A 22,522-nucleotide genomic window follows, 5' to 3' on the forward strand; every position below is an offset into this window, starting at 1 on the left:
GGGCAGCACCTTGCTGTGAATCCGTGAACTCTTGGAGAAAGAGGTGTGAAGCTGGCGTGTGCCAACAGTCAGCTCAGTCCCACTCGGTGCTGTGGAAGGTCTTCAGCAGAACCTGCCATCAATAAGTGTTGATAAGGGATGTGTGTACAATAGAAAGACAACCTTCTGCCCACCAGAAAATATGAGGATTTTTAAAATGAAATCAGTGATTTATTAACATCATTAAACATTTGTTAGCTTTCAGTGATAAAGTGAATCATCGATAATAGAATAAACTGCATTTGGGGAATCAGCTGAGGAGTGTAACCATTTCTTAGTAAGATGATTTCCATCTAAACGATGAAAAATAAGTTTGTCCAAATAAAGAGATGAAAAAGTGGAAAACCACATTCTTTTGAAACTGATATTAGATAAAACTTACCCTGAAATGATTTAAGAATTATTTTTGCAGCATGGTTTTTTTCTTTAGAAAACAATTCATGAAGAATTTATGAAAAGATGCATTTTCTATAATACATTTATTGTATGCTTTATAAAAAATAATTTTACTAAGTTTTATTATGTTAAATCATATCAGTAAAATTGTTATCTATTGTATATTGTGTTACACAGTGTGCACTGTTAGAATATTCTTGCCAGATTAAAAAGAAAGTTTCTCTTTTATATGTAGGCATTGTTTATGATTGATCTGATACGGATTAGAAGAAAATATCTTTAAAAATACTGTAATCAGTATAAGTCATACAAAGGTAGTTGTGAAGAGATATTTACCAGTATGACAACCAGAAGATAATAATTCAAAGCTTCATTTTGTTGGTTGTCGTTTGTTGGATCTCCTAACAGTGGCCTATCATTGGGTCAGATTGGTAGCTGACATATATACATTTTAAACTTCACTTGAATCTTTGAGATGAAGAGAGGTACTCTGCTTTTCAGTGGGCTGCTCCTTGATTGTTCCATCCACTCCCTTCCTTCCCTACCACTTCTTCCCCCTACGCCTGTAACCCCCATCTCCCTTCCACCCCTACCCCTGTAACCCCCATCTCCCTTCCACCCCTACCCCTGTAACCCCCATCTCCCTTCCACCCCTACCCCTGTAACCCCATCTCCCTTCCACCCCTACCCCTGTAACCCCCATCTCCCTTCCACCCCTACCCCTGTAACCCCCATCTCCCTTCCACCCCTACCCCTGTAACCCCCATCTCCCTTCCACCCCTACCCCTGTAACCCCATCTCCCTTCCACCCCTACCCCTGTAACCCCATCTCCCTTCCACCCCTACCCCTGTAACCCCATCTCCCTTCCACCCCTACCCCTGTAACCCCCATCTCCCTTCCACCCCTACCCCTGTAACCCCCATCTCCCTCCCTTCCCTCCCCCTGTAACCCTCGTCTCTCTCCCTTCCCTCCCCCTGTAACCCTCATCTCCCTTCCTTCCCCCACCCCTGTAACCCTCATCTCCCTTCCTTCCCCCACCCCTGTAACCCTCATCTCCCTTCCTTCCTCCCCTACCCCTGTAATCCTCATCTCCCTCCCCCACCCCTGTAACCCCATCTCCCTTCCTTCCCCCTGTAACGCTCATCTCCCTCCCTCCCTTCCCCCTGTAACCCCCATCTCCCTTCCTTCCCCCTGTAACCCTCATCTCCCTCCACCCCTGTAACCCTCATCTCCCTCCCTTCCTTCCCCCTGTAACCCCCATCTCCCTTCCTTCCCCCTGTAACCCTCATCTCCCTCCCCCACCCCTGTAACCCTCATCTCCCTCCCTCACCCACCCCCTGTAACCCCCATCTCCCTTCCTTCCCCCTGTAACCCTCATCTCCCTCCCTCCCCCACCCCTGTAACCCCCATCTCCCTTCCTTCCCCCTGTAACCCCCATCTCCCTCCCTCCCCCACCCCTGTAACCCCCATCTCCCTTCCTTCCCCCTGTAACCCTCATCTCCCTCCCTCCCCCACCCCTGTAACCCCCATCTCCTCACTGCCTGCTTGAGATGCTGCTGTCTCCATGGGCAGTTGGTAATATGCCAAGTTAGAATGTTACTTTATAACTTGTCAGCTATCTGTTTCTAATAGTTATTTCTACCAGTTCTACTCTAGAATTGGAAAGATATGCAGATATATTTACATGTAGACTCCTCATGGTGTTTATAAAAATAGAACAGAGCAGAAGATCATTTACAAAGATATTGGTTAGTTGAAAAAGTTATTCTGTATGCTTATAATAAAATATCATGCAAGCACTGAAAATGTTGGTATTGGTCTCCACTGATGCAAAGTCATGTATGACGTTACGAAACATAAAACATCGCAGAATCAGATGTATACAACATTTTCATTTAAAAAATTGTGAAATATCAGCTACCAGATGATCTTGAGTGATGTTCTTATGATAAATCAATAGGTACACACACTAATTGTGTGAACCTAGGGTTTCTCTTGAAGGCACTATAGTGAGAATTAAAAGTAATGAGTTCATCCCCATTAGTTCTGTAAAGTTTCTTTGGTAACTAGTAACTGTTTCCAAGCTTTGGCCCTGGGAGTACCATTTGCAGTCCCAGATACTGCACTCTGCAGCACTAGGACTTGACAGATGATGGCTCCAAGTGCGCAGGCCTCCGTCCCAGTGGGGCAGGCTGACTTCCTGGGTAGAGCTTCTGTCCAGCCCAGTCCCGCCCTGCTCGTTGGCTTGGGAAGCGTGCCTGCAAATGGTAGCTGTCTGTTTCTGCCTCTCACCTTCTCCCTCTCTATGCATGGATCTCACTCTGGCTTTTAAGTAAAAAGAAAAAAACATTTTGTAAAACCTAAAGTTATCTTAGAGATTAAGAAGAAAAATGTTAAAAATTTGGCGGAAGATGAAAAGTGCTTATACTCTTGTGTCATCGTTTGGAATGCTTTTGGTGTTCAGTGAGCTGAGCAGGAAGGAGCTCAAGTTATGTCTGAGAAAGTATCAGAGCCCCGTGGATCAGATGCTGGTCCAGCCGCAGCGTCTGTTCACGTGTGCGGGCACTCCTTCGGATGGCGTGTGCTCCAGGGACCCTTAGGTACACCGGGTTGGCTTTTTTGGTTTTTTTTTTGCTTTCCCTTTCATTATGCGTTAATCTAATTCATTACGTCTGACTTACAGGGGAGCATGGTTGATTGATTTGGTTTCTTGCAGATAACTCATCTTTTTTATTTTTGTAGATCAATATGAAAGATAATAAAAATGCCAAGTATATTGAGAATCATATTCCATCAAATGACTTGAGAGCCTTTGTATTTGAGAGTCAAGAAGATATGGAAGTTTTCCTCAAAGAGGCAAGTTCACCAACCTAACGCTATTCACCTGGCACTTCTCAGGGTGCGGATCTGTGACTTGAGTAGAGCAAACAGAGATGAATGCATCACTGCCTAACCGCTGTGTACAAATCACTCAGTTCTCCTCTTTTCTTTCCTATTTGCCATGATGTGAGTATGGACTTATTTTGTAAAAGCAGACTAGCCCAGCAGCATCTGTAACATGTTAAAATAATCATTTGAAGTTAGTATGGAAAATAATTCTGGCACGTTGTTTTAAGAGAAGGAAACACTGCAGTGATGTGCTTTTGGTTTTGCACATCTCTTTGGAAGTTATTAAATTGAGCTCATTTTTTTTGTTAAAGGAGCAGTCCATTTGCTGTTATTTTACAGTAATGTAAGTGGAACTTCCTTTCAAAGAATGAGCATCTTGTATCTGTGTGGCAGGTACCGCTGGTAGCTGAAGGCTGCTGCAGCCGGCAGGGCGGTCTGTGTGCTGCCAGACACTGCAGGCCTGCAGTGCAACTTCTGTGACCCCAGGGGAAGGGTCACAGCAGTGTCATTACAGACGTAGAGTTAGGTCTTCTTAAATGGGCTTTAAACTTTTGATTTGAGATGCAGAGCAACCAGAAGAAAAGGAAGGAAAGAATGAAAGATCAGCAAAGAAGAAACAGATGTTCTCTCAGCAGTTCTGTCCCCAAAGGCTGCAGCAGCCACAACTGGGCAAGTCTGGTGCCAGGAGCTTCTCCCAAAGTCTTGGGCCGTTTTCCGCTGCTTGCTTACAGCATTGGCGTGGAGCTGGGTTGGAAGTGGGGCAGCTGGAACTGTTGCTCCCCTGGGGTACCAGTGCTACAGGGCAAGATGGACCTACTTTGCCATATCACTGGCCCCTTTCCTTTAGTATTGTCAAATTTGGCAAATAGGAGAAAAGTTTTCAGTGTGTCTCACTTTTCCAGTAAAATTTTTTCCCCTAACTGATCTTTCCTCAGTCTCTTGGATCTCTTGGTATTGTTTCTCATACTGGATGTTTCTCTTTAATTCTCTTTTGTTCCTTCCCACCGAAGTTCCCAAACGTATAACCGTTTTTTGTTTGTTTGTTTTGTTTCCTTATTTTTAAATTTGTTTCATTTAATGATACGGTTCCATAGGCTCTGGGATTTCCCTTTTTCCTCCCCCACTCCCTCGCCCTCGCTGGTTCCGCTGTATTATTAAAGTCGTGTAGTCCTTCATGAACAGCCCGAGTCTGTCATTCTGCTCTCCACGGTTCTCCTGCTGTGGCGCATGGACTCAGATCTCAGCCTTGCACGGTTCTCTTCCGGGTGGCGCATGGACTCAGATCTCAGCCTCGCGCGGTCCTCTTCCGGGTGGCGCATGGACTCAGATCTCAGCCTCGCGCGGTTCTCTTCCGGGTGGCGCATGGGCTCAGATCTCAGCCTCGCGCGGGTCTCTTGCGCGTGGCGCCTCTCTCCACCCTCAGTGTGCGTTTCTTGCATGTCTAATGACTTCAGATGATGTCTTTAAAGATTTGTCCAGGCTTGGCTGTTGGCCCAGCACTTCGGATGCCTCCCGGGATTCCATATCAGAATGCTTGGGTTCAAGTCCCAGTTTGGCTCCCATTTCCAAGTTCTTGACTAAATTTCACGCTGGGAGTGTGCGGACACTGGCTCACGGACGTGGGTCCCTGCCACCCGTGTGTGAGGTCAGGTTGAATTTGGACTCAGACGTGGCCCTTCCTGGGGAGTAAAACCAGCAGTGAACTGTCTCTTTTCTCTGGGTGTCTCCTTCAATCTTGTTACCTTTCACATAAATAAAATTAGAACTTTTCTTAAGTCTAGAATTTGTTACTATTATTTGTAAAAGGTTTAGCTCAGTGCAAGATGAGCTGCCATTATTTGGACTGTTTCTGTTCTGTATCATTTTGAAGTAAGTCTCATTCTGCTTAATCTGAAAGTATTTTAGTATATACCTCTGAAAGAAGTGAACTTTAAAAAAATGTAGTTACAGTATCATATCACAGTAAGTTTCTTAACATTACCATCAAATATCTGATGGTCCAGTTTCTGATTGTGCCATAGGTAGCAGTAGGAATATAGTAACTTTGGAAATCGTCTTCCTTTCTCTCTCAGTTTCTTTCTTTATTTGAAAGCCTGAGAGATATAGACAAACTTTGATCTCCCAACTGCTGGTTCGCTTCTCAAGTGCCCACAATAGCTGGGACCTCAGCGACCAAAGCCAGGACCAGGGGTTCAGTCCAGCTTGCCCCAGGGGAACAGCGACTGAGATACTTGAACCAGCACGCGCTGCCTGCCAGGGTATACGTTAGCAGAGAACTGGATTTGGAACTGGATCAGAGCCAGGACTTGAACCCAAGCGCTCCCAGAGGGCTACAGGTCTCACTGGTGGGATCATAACTGCTGCCCAGACCTCCTGCCTCTGGAGGGTGTGTGTTGAGGGGGTGTGTTCCTCAGTGTGTGCCTTTCTCCTTACTCAGGTCCGTGACAACAAAAAACTAAGAGTGAATGCTGTCATTGCTCCGAAGAGCTCACACGCAGCCAGAGCGCCCTCAAGACCGCTAAACGAACTCAGGTAAGCTTTAAAAACTGTACTAGAATTGATTTGAGTATTAAATAATTTGGTCTTTTAAATATGTCTGAATTAATTCTTTCTCTCATATGTTTATTATAAGCTGTAGTGCTTTTTTAAAAAAGGAAAACTTTGTACCCAAGAGCACACTCTCCTGGTGTGTAGTGTCCGTGTATGATGGAGGTAGTTGAGCAAAACTATATTGAACCATTTAATAAATAGCAGAAAAATAGTTGGTAAGTCAATGGGAAGATGAAATGATAAATCATTGCTTTCTAAAGCTAAGTAATTTCTAAAGGACCAACTAAAAATTGTAAGTAAATATCTTAACTCCATGTCTAAGTAGGCATTCAAAATATACAAGCAACAGAAGAAGTTAAAAAAAGCAGTTTACTATTTGGTAATCACAAATGTTCTAGGCATCTCTGGTAAGAAGGTAGATAATATGAAATGTATTTAAATATTTAAAAAGCTGTTGGCCACAGCTGTTTTGTTTTTTGTTTTTTTGGTTTTTTTTCTGTTTTCTCGATAACTGAAGACAAACTTGAGTCTCACTTTTCGTTTCAGACAATACGGGTTTTTCTCTTACCTGCGAGAGTTGTTCGATGCACCAGACCCGGTCATGAGCTACCTTTGTTGCCAGTATCACATCCATGAAGTCCCCGTGGGAACCGAAAGGACGAGGGAAAGAATCGAGCGGGTAGGAAGGCACTGGATCACTGGCACAAGTCTGTTTTATTGAAACTTCTTATCTTACTTAATGTTCAGCCTGAAGTGGCCAGAAATGTTAAAAACTATATTATCCTGTTATTTTTAATAAGACACCAATAGTGAGTCTTGGCTGACATTTGACGAAAGGAGGGATATGGAGATTAGAATGGGTACTTAATGTCTTTTAAGATAACTGAGTACTGTTTAGATTCTGCTTGCTTAATAATCCTGTGTAAACCTATGTCAGATTCATGCATTCCAGGTTATCTTGCAGAAAAACTATAGAATGGAAGGCACTGGGGCCTGGTGTGGTAGCCTGGTGGCTCAAAGTCTCGTTTTGTTTGTGCTGAATCGCATATGGGCACTGACTCGTTTCCCAGCTGCCCCGCTTCCCATCCAGCTCCCTGCCTGTGGCCTGGGAAAGCAGTCAAGGACGGTCAAAAGCCTTGGGGCCCTGTACGCGTGTGGGAGACCTGGAAGAGGCTCCAGGCACCTGGCTTTGGATCAACGCAGCTCAGCTCTGGCTGTTGCAGCCACTTGAGGAGTGAACCAGCTATGGAAGATCTTTCTGTCTCTCCTTCTCTCTGTAAATCTGCCTTTCCAATAAAAGTCTTTAAAAAAAAAGTGACATTATTTTCTTGCACTTCATATTCTCAATTGTTTTTCCTTATCTTAAAAATACCTCCCTTGTTTTTTTGTGTGTGTGTTTGTTTGTTTGTTTCCTCCTAGGAAATTTGCTTATTTATGTGAAAGGCAGAGTTGCAAAGAGAGTGAGTGGAAGGGAGACAGATCCTCTGTCCACTGGTTCACTAAACGGCCACCATGGCCAGAGCTGGACCAGATGGCAGCCAGGAGCCAGGGGCTTCCTCCGGGTCTCTCATGTGGCTGCAGCAGCCCAAGTACTTGAGCCATGCTCTGCTGCTTTGCCAGGCACGTTGGCAAGGAGCTGGAGCCGCGGTGGAGCAGCCGGAACTCACACACGTGTCCCTCTGGGCAGGCGGTGACTTGAGCCGCACTTCACAGCGCCGGCCCAGGGATGAGTTTTGAGAATCCGTAAGCACACTGGATGTTTCTTGTACTTTCCTGCTCCAAGTCCCCACTTTAAGTTATGAATTACTTTTAAGGCAAAGTAGACATATTTCAAGCACCTGGTAAAGTTATTTGAACTGGTTTTTAGAAGATACAAATTTTTATTTATTTCCTCTGTTAGTTGAAATCTAAAATATGACAGAAATACCCGTGTTAGTGTTTCTTCCTTTGAATAAGAATGTATTTCTTAGTGAATGTTTTGCTGCTTATCTAGTCTTTAGCATTTTAAATTTTGTCACAGAATTGCACTGTATTTATGGAATTGTTTTGTTAATTTCTAAGATAGTATTCGGGTGAAATTATCCTTAGTTAGGGAAGTCCTTTCTGCTGTGACTGTCTCTCCCTAACTGGCCTGCTGCTTCCGATTCTATGGAACACTCCCCTTAGGCAGCCGGGAGGGCTCACCGCATCTGCTCTTTGGTTACCCAGGATTTAATGTGCCAGGTTAGGCCATATTGATTAAGTATACTTTAGATGTATTTTATTTCTCTTCACTTACACAATTGCAGAAGGAAAGATGCTGGTGCTAGTGTTAATTATAAATGTGGGGAGGCTGGAAGAGCTGTAGCAAACATCCTGTTCTTTATAAGTACATGGAAACAGTCTTCAAGTGGTAGGATTATATTTTACGTTACAAAACTCATAAAAGATTTGAAAAAAATTCAAACAATTTTAAATCTCCTTCGCATGAAAAATGTTTCTGTTAAGTAGTTAACAAACTATATGGGAAATGATTGCGAAGCTGTGTGTTTGAGCCGTAGAAATGAAGACAGTCAGAGGAGTGGGTGAGTTCCCCCTTCGCTTAGTTCCCTGGTGGGTCACCTGGCCCCATCTGTTTCTTAAACACTAAAACTCCAAAATGCGCTTTGTTTGGCAGGTGTGGTAAATGAAGCCCAGGCAGCTTCTCTGTTGTTTTGGTTTTTGCCTACTTCTCCTTGGTGCTGCTGGCCACTGCTCTGATCCGAACTGAACCTGCCGTTGTGTTAGTGATGGCGTTAGATGTGCTTAAAAGCCTAAAGTGTAGCTGGTGTGCTTCGTGGTAATTTAGACTCTGAAATAAACTTGCTTTGTGTTTGTAATTCTTTAGTCCTTTAAAACATATTTTAATCATTATTACATGTACTTTAATGTCAGTACTTGTTTCGCATTGTAGGTAATAGAAGAAACTCGACTGAAACAAATTTATACAGCAGAAGAAAAATATGTGGTGAAAACATCTGTTTATTCAAACAAACTTATTTCTAGTAATACATCTCTGAAAGTGGCCCAGTTTCTCACTGTGACTGTGGACCTGGAGCAGAGAAGACATTTGGAAGAACAGCTAAAGGTTGGTTAGTTTGACTTGGGTTGTTACAGATGTGAATTGTGTCTTAGATGTATTAACAATTTTGAATTTCCATAGGAAATTACTATAAAGTTACAGTCTGTGGAGTCAGAATTGACTGGCTTGTGTGAGAAAAGCAAGCTCCTGGAACGCAGAGATAATGACCTGAGACAGAAGAAGAAGGAGCTGCTTGAGAGAAAAACCAAGAAGAGGCAGCTGGAGCAGAAGATCAGCTCCAAGCTGGGAAGGTATTTGCAGACTGTGTGGGGAGCGTGTGAGACCCTGGCTGTGGCGGCGTCTGGTGGCCTGACAGCTTCCACACTCATCTTGAAGTAGTTTTTCATTGGACCAAGCTCGTCCTGCCCATGGTTGTAAACGTGATCCTGGTCAGTATGGCGAAGCGAGATGAGTGTCAGGTGGTGCTGTCTGCTGTCGGCTCTTCCAGCCCTTGGGCACCTTTACGTGCCTGAAAGAACAGAGAGCTCAAATCCTGCTTCCGTGGATTCAATCTCTTGCTGTTTACCACATGAGAAATTTAAACGATGTCCAAGGTAGTGCTCATTTATCAGAACATAATAAATTTATTGTGTTTAACAGAAACTAGTTATGAAAAATAACTGTACCAAAAAGTATTGTCAGAAGGATGGAACTGTCTCACATGTTTGCAGCTCTCCTCAGGCGGAAGTTGGGAGGTTTTCCGTAGCTGCCCTTCCGTTCAGTGTGCGGTGAGATGTTGGAGTTGAGCACTAATAAAGAACAGCTGCCTTCACACACAGCTGCCATTATTAAAAGGAGGAACACTGTATAGACTTTTTAGATAGTTGTACTTATTCTTTTACCAGCACATCAAAACTTGTGAAAATATAGTTTGTTAAAGTTTAATTACAATATGGAATCTTAAATCATGTCACTGGGCTTATATGTTAGCATCCATTGTGCTTTACCTTTTTTGAAAAGATTTATTAATTTATCTGAAAAGCATGGTGACAGAGGCAGGGACAGAGAGCATATAGTTCTTCAGTATGCTCATTCACCCCCAAGATGGTTGCAACATCCAAGTCTGGGCCATGGATGCCAGGGTCGCAGTGACCTGGACCATCTTCACGGCCCCCGAGGTACGTCAGGTGGGAGCTGGAGCAGAGGCAGGTAGCCCAGGCTCAGGCTGGTTCTCCAGTGTGGCATGAGCACCACAATCAGCAGCTGCATCTGCTGTGCCACAGTGGTGGCTTCCATTCGACGTGAATGGACATCTGTGGGTTTTTTTTTCTTTAACATGTATTTTAATTTTTACTGGAAGGACAGATTTACAAAGAGAAGGAGAGAAAGATCTCCCATCTGCTGGATTACTCCCCATGTGGCTGTAAGGGTCAAAGCTGAGCCGATATGAACTAGGGCCCAGGATTCTACTGGGTCTCCCATATGAGTGCAGAGTCCTAAGGCTTTGGGCCATCGAGTTTCTTAGACCACGAGCTGGGAGCCGGAAGGGAAGTGGAGCAACTGGGACACGAGCTGGCACCCTTATGGTGTGAAGGAAAGAAGCATACCACTTAGGAGGTGCTAAGCCAACAGAAGCCCCGAAGTGAATGTTTACCCATAATGCTTTTGTTACATCCTGCATTATAATATTATTTAAAGCATGCTGATAAATGATTTCATCAAAAATTGTTGAGTTGGAAAGTTGTTGAGCTTACTGTGTCAGATAACAAATTTTGTAGAATCCTGGTTTTATCTAAAAGCTTGAATTAATCAGTGGTAATAAATACCAGCAGCTCTGTTCCTTGAAGTGACAGGCTCACTTCATCTCCTCTTGGAAAAAGAAAAATGACCAAATGCTCCGACTTACCTGGTTGTCATTTTCTCAAGTAGAGATAGTGTTCCAGAAGCTTCCACTGCAGCTTCCAACTCGCTCAGCCCAGCACTTGTCCTGGAGAGCAGTCTGTGCCCTTGGCAGCACAGCTGCTTCCCTGGCGTTACCGACTTGCTGTCTCACCACACAGGGTTAGAAAGAAGCACTCAAGATGCTTCTCCCAGTGCGTGCTGATGAAGGGTTCAGTGGCTGCTGGTGCACTGTGATCCTGCTCTGTCAGTTTGCTTTGCCTTGCGCCGTTACCAGCAAGAACACAGAGCACAGTGAGAGGGGAGCCTGAGGAGAGGCCTGGCCTCACGGATCGCCTTGAAATGACAGTGGACATCCTAGGGCTTTGTGCACTGTGCTTGCGTGTCCGTGCGCCGTGTGCCTGACATGGTAGGAAGCAGATGAAGACAAAGCCAGCAGCTCTGGAGGAAAGCAGTAAGGAGTAGAAGGTTTTGCTGATTTTGTACACTAGGGTTTTGAATTTAGCTGTGTTACAGAAACTGGAATGTATGTGATAGAGTAAAAGCTAGTGGAGTTTGTCGTTAGGGAAAAGTGCTATGACTTTTTTTCAATGCCTTTCCCATATCCTGTCATGACACAGCTCAGTCCTTTTGGTTGTCACTGCTTCGCAACTGCTTCTCTGTTCTATAAAGATGGAGATGAGGACACATGCCTTTAGTCACAGGTGGCGGTTCATTGAGTGGAATGCGCACACGTGCACTTTGTTCTAACTGTCCGTGAACTCTTACTCAGAACATGAATTATGCACTTGGGTTGCATAGCAAATCTAACTTTCTAGAATTCCAACTTTACACCTTTTTCTTTAGTTTGAACTAATCATTTACTTCTCTTCAGCATTGTACAAAGCACAAAGCCTTTCTGGAGAACCACTGCATATTTTTGCAGGAAAGCTGTTTAAAACACCTGCTCTCAGCACACTGCTTCTTTTCCTGCCTTCTGATCACTTTGGTCTCTGGCAGGACTTCTTAGCATTACTCACTAAAGACTAGTTCAAGAGATTTTTTAGACTATCTTTTATGATTAGATTCTTGTCTTGTTCTGTGCATTCCAGCTCTCCCCTTGCTCAGTCCTCACGCGTTTCCTGCATTGTGCATTCATGTTTATCACTGCTTCCACACCAGCTTCCTGTACTAGCCGACAGTGTCGTTAGCTGACTAGCACGGGCATTGCCCCACCTCACATCTGTGTGCCTTGGTTCAGTGTGGAGCCCAGCCTTCTGCTGATGCAGACTCGGGAAGGCACAGGATAGCTGGCTTCTTACCACTTAGGTCTCAGCTCCTGGTGAACACTCGGTCGGCTGTATTCTTGGCCTTTGCAGGTGTTTGGCCAGTGAACTTGGGGATGAGTTTGTCCTCAATCATTCCATCTCTCTCTCTCTCTCTCTCTCTCTCTCTCTCTCTCTTTCTCTCTGTCCCTTCCCTCCCCCAAGTCCCTTCTGCTTCTGTGTAAATTAATGTTTTGCAAAAGGAACCTAATATTTTAAAATTATTGTGTTGTGCTTTATTTTCATTTTTTACCTAGTTGATCAGGGCTGTGTTTCATACAGCAGAGAAGGCTTACATTGGTTAGTTATGGGCTAGGCGTTGTACTGAGTATGTTGTTGTCTTCACAGCCCCACAGGGAAGTACTCTTACTTTTTTTTTTAAAGATTTATTTATTTTTTAAAATTGTTATTGGAAAGTCATATACAGAGAGGAGGAGATACTGAGAGAAAGATCTTCCGTCTGTTGGTCCACTCCCCAAGTGACTGCAATGGCTGGAGCTGAGCCAGTCAGGAGCCAGGAGATTCCTCCAGGTCTCCCACATGGGTGCAGGTCCCAGGGCTTTGGGCCGTCCTCAGTTGCTTTCTCAGGCCACAGGCAGGGGGCTGGATGGGAAGTGGGGCTGCCGGGACACGAACCAGTGCCCATACGGGATCTCGGCACTTGCAAGGTGTGGGTGTTAGCCACTAGACTAGCACTTCAGGCCCAGTACTCGTACTTTGTGCAGTCCACAGATGAGGAAACCGAAGCATGGGAGACTGCTGTTAGTGTCTGACCCCAGAACGTGTAACATTAGCACCGCCGTTAGTTGGAGCAGGCTGGAACACTGTCTAATCCTGCCTGATTGCTGTGTCTGGTAGCATTGCGGGTGTGTCCCTGAGAACTGCAGGGCCCTGAGGGTTCTGTCCTCGCGTCTGATTCTGACCCTTCAACATTGTGTCTGTCACACAGCTTAAAGCTGATGGAGCAGGATACCTGCAACCTGGAAGAGGAAGAAAGAAAAGCGGCTACCAAAATCAAAGAAATAAATATTCAAAAGGCAAAACTTGTTACTGAATTAACAAACCTAGTAAAGGTAAGGCACATTTTCTTGATTTTACCAATTACTTTTTTATTGCAGGTAATTCAGATACTCAAATCTGGGGTTTTTTGTTGTTGTTGTTGTTGGTCTTTTTTTTTTTTAAGTTAACTTTAGTTATTTATTTGAAAAGTGGTGAGAGAGAGCGGCAGAGACAGGATGAGAAGCACTCTGTCGGCAGATTTACTCCCTGAATGGCTGCATGACCTGCCTGTGGACTGGCCTTGCCTGAGCCAGGAGCCCAGAACTTCTCCCAGGTCTACTGCGTGTGTGTGTGGGGGGGGGGGCCAGCCCTTGGGCCATCCTCAGCTGCCTTCCCAGGAGAGTTAGCACAAAGCTGGGACACCAACTGCTGCCCACAAGGGGTGGTGGGCAGCGGCTTTCCTTACTCTGACACAGTGGGTAGTCCCTGAGAGATGTTTTAATTGGTTATCGGAGGGAAGATTGTGATGAATAAATTTGGTGTTTTAGTTATATAGGTGAGAAATTTTTGTCATCAGTTTTAGTTTGCTCAGTTACTGAAATTTTCTCATTAGATTAAAAGCGCTGATTGATTATTTTATTCCAGAGGAATTTTAAAAAGCAGGAAAATTCTGTCAGTTGCCTTTGTGGCACTGCAGGTTAAGCTGCCTCTTGTGGCACCTGCATCCCCAAACGGAGTGCTGGCTCCTCTGCTTCCGATCTGTGTTCCTGCTGCAAGGCAACAGCTGGTGACTCGAGGGCTGGGCCCCTGGCCCTTGCTGGGATTGGCTGCTGACTCCAGGGCTGAGCCCCTGGCTGGGAGTGAAGAAGCCCTCTCTTTCAAGTAGAGGAGAATCAACATTTTGCTTTCAATTCTGTTTTAATGCTGTATGAGAGAATTTCATTCACAAGAGGAAATGTCATTTTTGTGGATTACATGATTTATAATTTAACTTATTTTAGAAGTTTCTCTTAACTCTTAAACATGGACAACTTAAACACTAACCTATTAAGGATTTTCCCCCTAGATTTGTACTTCGTTGCACATACAAAAAGTTAATTTAATTCTTCAAAATACTACAATGATCTCTGAGAAGAATAAATTAGAATCGGATTATATGGCTGTGTCATCACAACTACGTGTCACTGAGGTAAGAGATGTGCTTTTGTTTCTGGTGTTGAGATTCAAGCTTCCGGTCAGTTTGAAAACATGTCATATATCCCCACTTGCAATACGCAGTTTGTTGTATACAATTGAATTTACAAACTTAATGCATACAGCTACTGAGAACGTAAACTTGAGGTCACATTAGAGCAACTCTATAATCTTGACAATTTAATCTGTTAATATCTGATTGTGAATTGATAAATATCAGATAGCGTGTAGCGGGAAGAAAGTATGAGAGACCGGATTAATTTAGAACCCAGGAAAGAACTGGTAATGAGATCCTTTGGATTTCCCAAATGATTTCCATAAAATAAAAATACAATTAGCATTATTGACATCCATAAACTAACCGACAGCATATACCAAAAAGTAACTTTTAAGGCCTCCTTATCATAGTCTTACATTACTGCTACGCTGTTGAGCATTTGAAGTTAATTGGTGAACTTGACTAGTTAAGATCTTAGACTGCTCTAATGAGGGAGGAGCTGCAAATCCAGAGGGCCACAGAAACTTCTTGCACTTCTGACCAGCTGGCTGTGAATTCAGAGGCCCATGACATTCTCAGAAAAACACTGAATGTAGGACTGTAGCTTTGTTGTAAAGGGTACAGATCAGAACTATTCAGATGCAAAGGAGCCTGGAAAAAGGAAGCACAGAGTCTGCCCCTTCCCCGTGGAACAAAGTGTAGCCCTCCTGACCCGTCTGTGTGTCCAACAAGGATGCTCTACCAAGTTGTGTTGCCCAGGGGTTCTGTTGCAGCCCTACTGCACAGGCTGCTTGATTGGATCATTGTCCGTGTGGTTGAGGTCTGGTTCCAGTTCTTTCCCAGACTGTTATCAGTCAAAGACCCAGCACTTTAATCATAGCGTTTTCTTTGTCACCATTGCCCACTGGTATGTTGATTCATAGTCTTAGCATCAACTCAGATGTGATCCAAGGGACTGTGAATGACAAAGGCTCTGCTATCACTCAATTTCATGAGATTTAGAATAAAAGTCAACTGAATTCCTTTTTGTGTGGCAGCTGGAAACTCTAAAACAGCAGTGGGTGAGTTAAAGCAGCCCCAGCAGCAAGACTATGGTGATATCACCAAGGAGGAGGTTAGAGAACCCGGGATCAGGTTGCACGGGTGTTCTTATCTGCAGTGGGAGGAGGCCTTGGTTAAGTGTAGAAAGCTCAGCACACCGATTGGAGAGCGCCCAACACCAGCAGGCAACCTGTGGACTCCAGAGAATTGGGACAGTGCTGGAGTGGTCCAGCACTGTAAATTGGCAGATCCATTGAACCTTCTTTGTGGAACAAAGCTAATTCTTGAGAAGTAGAGCCAAATGGTAGTTAATGGAGACACTAAAATGTGTACTGTGTGGTACTGTGCCTGACTGTAACTAAAGCAGAACTCTGAATTGTGCAACAAGGGGGCCAAGCAAAGTAAAATAGATTGTTTGCTGACTTGCCGTGTATATGTATTATGGATAAATAAAAGAATATTGCTTCATGTTAGGTGCTTTGGGAGAAGGAAATACAGGAGAATTTGAATAATCTTTACAATAGGGACCCAGTAGATACTACCTCTTACAGAGCTGGTAAGGACATAACAATATTCTACGTATAATACCTCATGTAATATTATTATGTCAAGGATAACTTTTAGAATAAAAAATAAAATCCTTATTATATACCCCACCATAAACATAGCAGGTGGCAGAGCAGTAAAATGCCTCACATTAAGTAAATTCAGCGCCTTGGTGCCCATGTCCATCTGAGTTCATCCAGGTAAATGGATTCAGCGCCTTGGTGCCCATGTCCATCTGAGGGCTGGAGTGCAAGTCCCAGCTCTGCTCGCGACTGCAGCTCCCGCTAAGGTGCAATCTGGGAGGCGTGAGGTGGTGACTAAGCTAGTGAAAGTCCTGCCACAGCAGCGGAATGAATCTCTGGCTCCAGCTGCTGCCTGTCCAAGCCAGAGGGAAGCCGTGGATAAATAGTTTACATCTGTCGTTCAAATGAGGTTTTCTGAGAAGATCACACAACTAAAGAAAAGATATTTTATTTACAAATATGAAAGCATATGAGACATACAAATTAATAAAATATAATATAGTGACAAAATTAATGTCGACCATCAATTATACTGTTAAATGTAACTGAATATAATTCCTCTTTTATAAAGATCCTTTTTTTTTTTCTTTTAAGTAAATTCCAACACTATATAGTGTGTCATTGAGTATGAGAGGTATGCCTAAAAGATATATCCAGAAAGATGTAAAATAAAGTGTTGATGGATACAAGGCGTATATTCTGTGGTGGAAATACAAATTTTTTATGATTTGTTTTTATTTTTATTGCAAAGTCAAATATACGGAGAGGAGGAGAGACAGAGAGGAAGATCTTGGAAATATAAAATTTTGCTGGTCATGAATACATAGCGCTGCAAGTTTGCCAACAGTTGTTGAACTGTACAATTAAAATGAGTAAATTTATTGTCAAGTTAGACTACGTGGAAGCTTTACAAAAAGGGGATAAACGTATACAGGGTAAGCAAATACAAAGAGAACTTGGTTATCTTAGTACCCTACTGTAAAGCAGTGTGTGTGTGAGAGAGGAGTGAGTGGTGCTGTAAGAGAGAGGAGTGAGTGGTGCTGTGTGAGAGAGAGGAGTGAGTGGTGCTGTGAGAGAGGAGTGAGTGGTGCTGTGAGAGAGGAGTGAGTGGTGCTGTGAGAGAGAGAGGAGTGAGTGGTGCTGTGAGAGAGGAGTGAGTGGTGCTGTGAGAGAGGAGTGAGTGGTGCTGTGAGAGAGGAGTGAGTGGTGCTGTGAGAGAGAGGAGTGAGTGGTGCTGTGAGAGAGGAGTGAGTGGTGCTGTGAGAGAGAGGAGTGAGTGGTGCTGTGTGAGAGAGAGGAGTGAGTGGTGCTGTGAGAGAGGAGTGAGTGGTGCTGTGAGAGAGGAGTGAGTGGTGCTGTGAGAGAGAGAGGAGTGAGTGGTGCTGTGAGAGAGGAGTGAGTGGTGCTGTGAGAGAGGAGTGAGTGGTGCTGTGAGAGAGAGAGGAGTGAGTGGTGCTGTGAGAGAGGAGTGAGTGGTGCTGTGAGAGAGGAGTGAGTGGTGCTGTGAGAGAGGAGTGAGTGGTGCTGTGAGAGAGAGGAGTGAGTGGTGCTGTGAGAGAGAGGAGTGAGTGGTGCTGTGTGAGAGAGAGGAGTGAGTGGTGCTGTGAGAGAGGAGTGAGTGGTGCTGTGAGAGAGAGAGGAGTGAGTGGTGCTGTGAGAGAGGAGTGAGTGGTGCTGTGAGAGAGGAGTGAGTGGTGCTGTGAGAGAGAGAGGAGTGAGTGGTGCTGTGAGAGAGGAGTGAGTGGTGCTGTGAGAGAGAGAGGAGTGAGTGGTGCTGTGAGAGAGGAGTGAGTGGTGCTGTGAGAGAGGAGTGAGTGGTGCTGTGTGAGAGAGGAGTGAGTGGTGCTGTGTGAGAGAGGAGTGAGTGGTGCTGTGAGAGAGAGAGGAGTGAGTGGTGCTGTGAGAGAGGAGTGAGTGGTGCTGTGAGAGAGAGGAGTGAGTGGTGCTGTGTGAGAGAGAGGAGTGAGTGGTGCTGTGAGAGAGGAGTGAGTGGTGCTGTGAGAGAGAGAGGAGTGAGTGGTGCTGTGAGAGAGAGAGGAGTGAGTGGTGCTGTGAGAGAGGAGTGAGTGGTGCTGTGAGAGAGGAGTGAGTGGTGCTGTGAGAGAGGAGTGAGTGGTGCTGTGAGAGAGAGAGGAGTGAGTGGTGCTGTGAGAGAGAGAGGAGTGAGTGGTGCTGTGAGAGAGAGAGGAGTGAGTGGTGCTGTGAGAGAGGAGTGAGTGGTGCTGTGAGAGAGAGGAGTGAGTGGTGCTGTGAGAGAGGAGTGAGTGGTGCTGTGAGAGAGAGGAGTGAGTGGTGCTGTGAGAGAGGAGTGAGTGGTGCTGTGAGAGAGAGGAGTGAGTGGTGCTGTGAGAGAGAGAGGAGTGAGTGGTGCTGTGAGAGAGGAGTGAGTGGTGCTGTGAGAGAGGAGTGAGTGGTGCTGTGTGAGAGGAGTGAGTGGTGCTGTGAGAGAGGAGTGAGTGGTGCTGTGAGAGAGGAGTGAGTGGTGCTGTGAGAGAGGAGTGAGTGGTGCTGTGAGAGAGGAGTGAGTGGTGCTGTGAGAGAGGAGTGAGTGGTGCTGTGAGAGAGGAGTGAGTGGTGCTGTGAGAGAGAGAGGAGTGAGTGGTGCTGTGAGAGAGGAGTGAGTGGTGCTGTGAGAGGAGTGAGTGGTGCTGTGAGAGAGAGAGGAGTGAGTGGTGCTGTGAGAGAGAGGAGTGAGTGGTGCTGTGAGAGAGGAGTGAGTGGTGCTGTGTGAGAGAGGAGTGAGTGGTGCTGTGAGAGAGGAGTGAGTGGTGCTGTGAGAGAGAGGAGTGAGTGGTGCTGTGTGAGAGAGGAGTGAGTGGTGCTGTGAGAGAGAGAGGAGTGAGTGGTGCTGTGTGAGAGAGGAGTGAGTGGTGCTGTGAGAGAGAGGAGTGAGTGGTGCTGTGAGAGAGAGGAGTGAGTGGTGCTGTGAGAGAGAGAGGAGTGAGTGGTGCTGTGAGAGAGGAGTGAGTGGTGCTGTGAGAGAGAGGAGTGAGTGGTGCTGTGTGAGAGAGGAGTGAGTGGTGCTGTGAGAGAGGAGTGAGTGGTGCTGTGAGAGAGGAGTGAGTGGTGCTGTGAGAGAGGAGTGAGTGGTGCTGTGAGAGAGAGGAGTGAGTGGTGCTGTGTGAGAGAGAGGAGTGAGTGGTGCTGTGAGAGAGGAGTGAGTGGTGCTGTGTGAGAGAGAGGAGTGAGTGGTGCTGTGAGAGAGGAGTGAGTGGTGCTGTGAGAGAGAGGAGTGAGTGGTGCTGTGAGAGAGAGAGGAGTGAGTGGTGCTGTGAGAGAGGAGTGAGTGGTGCTGTGAGAGAGAGGAGTGAGTGGTGCTGTGAGAGAGAGGAGTGAGTGGTGCTGTGAGAGAGAGGAGTGAGTGGTGCTGTGAGAGAGAGAGGAGTGAGTGGTGCTGTGAGAGAGGAGTGAGTGGTGCTGTGAGAGAGGAGTGAGTGGTGCTGTGAGAGAGAGAGGAGTGAGTGGTGCTGTGTGAGAGAGAGGAGTGAGTGGTGCTGTGAGAGAGAGAGGAGTGAGTGGTGCTGTGAGAGAGAGGAGTGAGTGGTGCTGTGAGAGAGGAGTGAGTGGTGCTGTGAGAGAGGAGTGAGTGGTGCTGTGAGAGAGGAGTGAGTGGTGCTGTGAGAGAGGAGTGAGTGGTGCTGTGAGAGAGGAGTGAGTGGTGCTGTGAGAGAGAGGAGTGAGTGGTGCTGTGAGAGAGAGAGGAGTGAGTGGTGCTGTGAGAGAGGAGTGAGTGGTGCTGTGAGAGAGGAGTGAGTGGTGCTGTGAGAGAGAGAGGAGTGAGTGGTGCTGTGAGAGAGGAGTGAGTGGTGCTGTGAGAGAGAGAGGAGTGAGTGGTGCTGTGAGAGAGAGGAGTGAGTGGTGCTGTGAGAGAGAGAGGAGTGAGTGGTGCTGAGAGAGAGGAGTGAGTGGTGCTGTGAGAGAGAGAGGAGTGAGTGGTGCTGTGAGAGAGGAGTGAGTGAGTGGTGCTGTGTGTGAGAGAGGAGTGAGTGGTGCTGTGAGAGAGAGAGGAGTGAGTGGTGCTGTGAGAGAGGAGTGAGTGGTGCTGTGTGAGAGAGGAGTGAGTGGTGCTGTGAGAGAGGAGTGAGTGGTGCTGTGAGAGAGGAGTGAGTGGTGCTGTGAGAGAGAGGAGTGAGTGGTGCTGTGAGAGAGAGAGGAGTGAGTGGTGCTGTGAGAGAGAGGAGTGAGTGGTGCTGTGAGAGAGAGAGGAGTGAGTGGTGCTGTGAGAGAGGAGTGAGTGGTGCTGTGAGAGAGGAGTGAGTGGTGCTGTGTGAGAGAGGAGTGAGTGGTGCTGTGAGAGAGGAGTGAGTGGTGCTGTGAGAGAGAGGAGTGAGTGGTGCTGTGAGAGAGGAGTGAGTGGTGCTGTGAGAGAGGAGTGAGTGGTGCTGTGAGAGAGAGAGGAGTGAGTGGTGCTGTGTGAGAGAGGAGTGAGTGGTGCTGTGTGAGAGAGGAGTGAGTGGTGCTGTGAGAGAGGAGTGAGTGGTGCTGTGAGAGAGAGGAGTGAGTGGTGCTGTGAGAGAGAGAGGAGTGAGTGGTGCTGTGAGAGAGAGGAGTGAGTGGTGCTGTGAGAGAGGAGTGAGTGGTGCTGTGAGAGAGGAGTGAGTGGTGCTGTGAGAGAGAGAGGAGTGAGTGGTGCTGTGAGAGAGGAGTGAGTGGTGCTGTGAGAGAGAGAGGAGTGAGTGGTGCTGTGAGAGAGAGGAGTGAGTGGTGCTGTGAGAGAGAGAGGAGTGAGTGGTGCTGTGAGAGAGAGAGGAGTGAGTGGTGCTGTGAGAGAGAGAGGAGTGAGTGGTGCTGTGAGAGAGGAGTGAGTGGTGCTGTGAGAGAGGAGTGAGTGAGTGGTGCTGTGTGTGAGAGAGGAGTGAGTGGTGCTGTGAGAGAGGAGTGAGTGAGTGGTGCTGTGTGTGAGAGAGGAGTGAGTGGTGCTGTGAGAGAGAGAGGAGTGAGTGGTGCTGTGAGAGAGGAGTGAGTGGTGCTGTGAGAGAGGAGTGAGTGGTGCTGTGTGAGAGAGGAGTGAGTGGTGCTGTGAGAGAGGAGTGAGTGGTGCTGTGTGAGAGAGGAGTGAGTGGTGCTGTGAGAGAGGAGTGAGTGGTGCTGTGAGAGAGAGGAGTGAGTGGTGCTGTGAGAGAGAGGAGTGAGTGGTGCTGTGTGAGAGAGGAGTGAGTGGTGCTGTGAGAGAGGAGTGAGTGGTGCTGTGAGAGAGAGAGGAGTGAGTGGTGCTGTGAGAGAGGAGTGAGTGGTGCTGTGTGAGAGAGGAGTGAGTGGTGCTGTGAGAGAGGAGTGAGTGGTGCTGTGAGAGAGGAGTGAGTGGTGCTGTGAGAGAGGAGTGAGTGGTGCTGTGTGAGAGAGGAGTGAGTGGTGCTGTGTGAGAGGAGGGAGTGGTGCTGTGAGAGAGGAGTGAGTGGTGCTGTGAGAGAGGAGTGAGTGGTGCTGTGTGAGAGGAGTGAGTGGTGCTGTGAGAGAGGAGTGAGTGGTGCTGTGAGAGAGGAGTGAGTGGTGCTGTGAGAGAGGAGTGAGTGGTGCTGTGAGAGAGAGGAGTGAGTGGTGCTGTGAGAGAGAGAGGAGTGAGTGGTGCTGTGAGAGAGGAGTGAGTGGTGCTGTGAGAGAGAGAGGAGTGAGTGGTGCTGTGAGAGAGGAGTGAGTGGTGCTGTGAGAGAGAGAGGAGTGAGTGGTGCTGTGAGAGAGGAGTGAGTGGTGCTGTGAGAGAGAGAGGAGTGAGTGGTGCTGTGAGAGAGGAGTGAGTGGTGCTGTGAGAGAGAGAGGAGTGAGTGGTGCTGTGAGAGAGAGGAGTGAGTGGTGCTGTGAGAGAGGAGTGAGTGGTGCTGTGAGAGAGGAGTGAGTGGTGCTGTGAGAGAGAGAGGAGTGAGTGGTGCTGTGAGAGAGGAGTGAGTGGTGCTGTGAGAGAGAGAGGAGTGAGTGGTGCTGTGAGAGAGAGGAGTGAGTGGTGCTGTGAGAGAGAGAGGAGTGAGTGGTGCTGAGAGAGAGGAGTGAGTGGTGCTGTGAGAGAGAGAGGAGTGAGTGGTGCTGTGAGAGAGGAGTGAGTGAGTGGTGCTGTGTGTGAGAGAGGAGTGAGTGGTGCTGTGAGAGAGGAGTGAGTGAGTGGTGCTGTGAGAGAGAGAGGAGTGAGTGGTGCTGTGAGAGAGGAGTGAGTGGTGCTGTGAGAGAGGAGTGAGTGGTGCTGTGTGAGAGAGGAGTGAGTGGTGCTGTGAGAGAGGAGTGAGTGGTGCTGTGTGAGAGAGGAGTGAGTGGTGCTGTGAGAGAGGAGTGAGTGGTGCTGTGAGAGAGAGGAGTGAGTGGTGCTGTGAGAGAGAGGAGTGAGTGGTGCTGTGAGAGAGGAGTGAGTGGTGCTGTGAGAGAGGAGTGAGTGGTGCTGTGAGAGAGAGAGGAGTGAGTGGTGCTGTGAGAGAGAGGAGTGAGTGGTGCTGTGAGAGAGAGGAGTGAGTGGTGCTGTGAGAGAGAGAGGAGTGAGTGGTGCTGTGAGAGAGGAGTGAGTGGTGCTGTGAGAGAGGAGTGAGTGGTGCTGTGAGAGAGAGAGGAGTGAGTGGTGCTGTGAGAGAGAGGAGTGAGTGGTGCTGTGAGAGAGAGAGGAGTGAGTGGTGCTGTGAGAGA

General features: G+C 46.8%; 1 protein-coding gene across 3 annotated transcripts in view; it reads left to right on the forward strand.

Annotated features, from left to right (window-relative positions):
• SMC5 (structural maintenance of chromosomes 5) overlaps nt 1-22,522 on the forward strand; it is a 78,580-nt gene that overhangs the window by 22,359 nt on the left and 33,699 nt on the right. For 2 of the 3 annotated variants that reach the window (XM_058657357.1, XM_058657358.1), the window contains exons 11-17: nt 3,179-3,292; nt 5,763-5,857; nt 6,422-6,554; nt 8,808-8,981; nt 9,057-9,226; nt 13,068-13,191; nt 14,184-14,306. In XM_058657357.1, the coding sequence (XP_058513340.1) occupies nt 3,179-3,292; nt 5,763-5,857; nt 6,422-6,554; nt 8,808-8,981; nt 9,057-9,226; nt 13,068-13,191; nt 14,184-14,306 (933 nt within the window). The remainder of the gene's footprint in view (nt 1-3,178; nt 3,293-5,762; nt 5,858-6,421; nt 6,555-8,807; nt 8,982-9,056; nt 9,227-13,067; nt 13,192-14,183; nt 14,307-22,522) is intronic. The other variant, XM_058657359.1, reaches the window with a different exon arrangement.

Source organism: Ochotona princeps, chromosome 31 (assembly GCF_030435755.1).
Source record: "Ochotona princeps isolate mOchPri1 chromosome 31, mOchPri1.hap1, whole genome shotgun sequence".
NCBI classification, from domain to species: Eukaryota; Metazoa; Chordata; class Mammalia; order Lagomorpha; family Ochotonidae; genus Ochotona; species Ochotona princeps.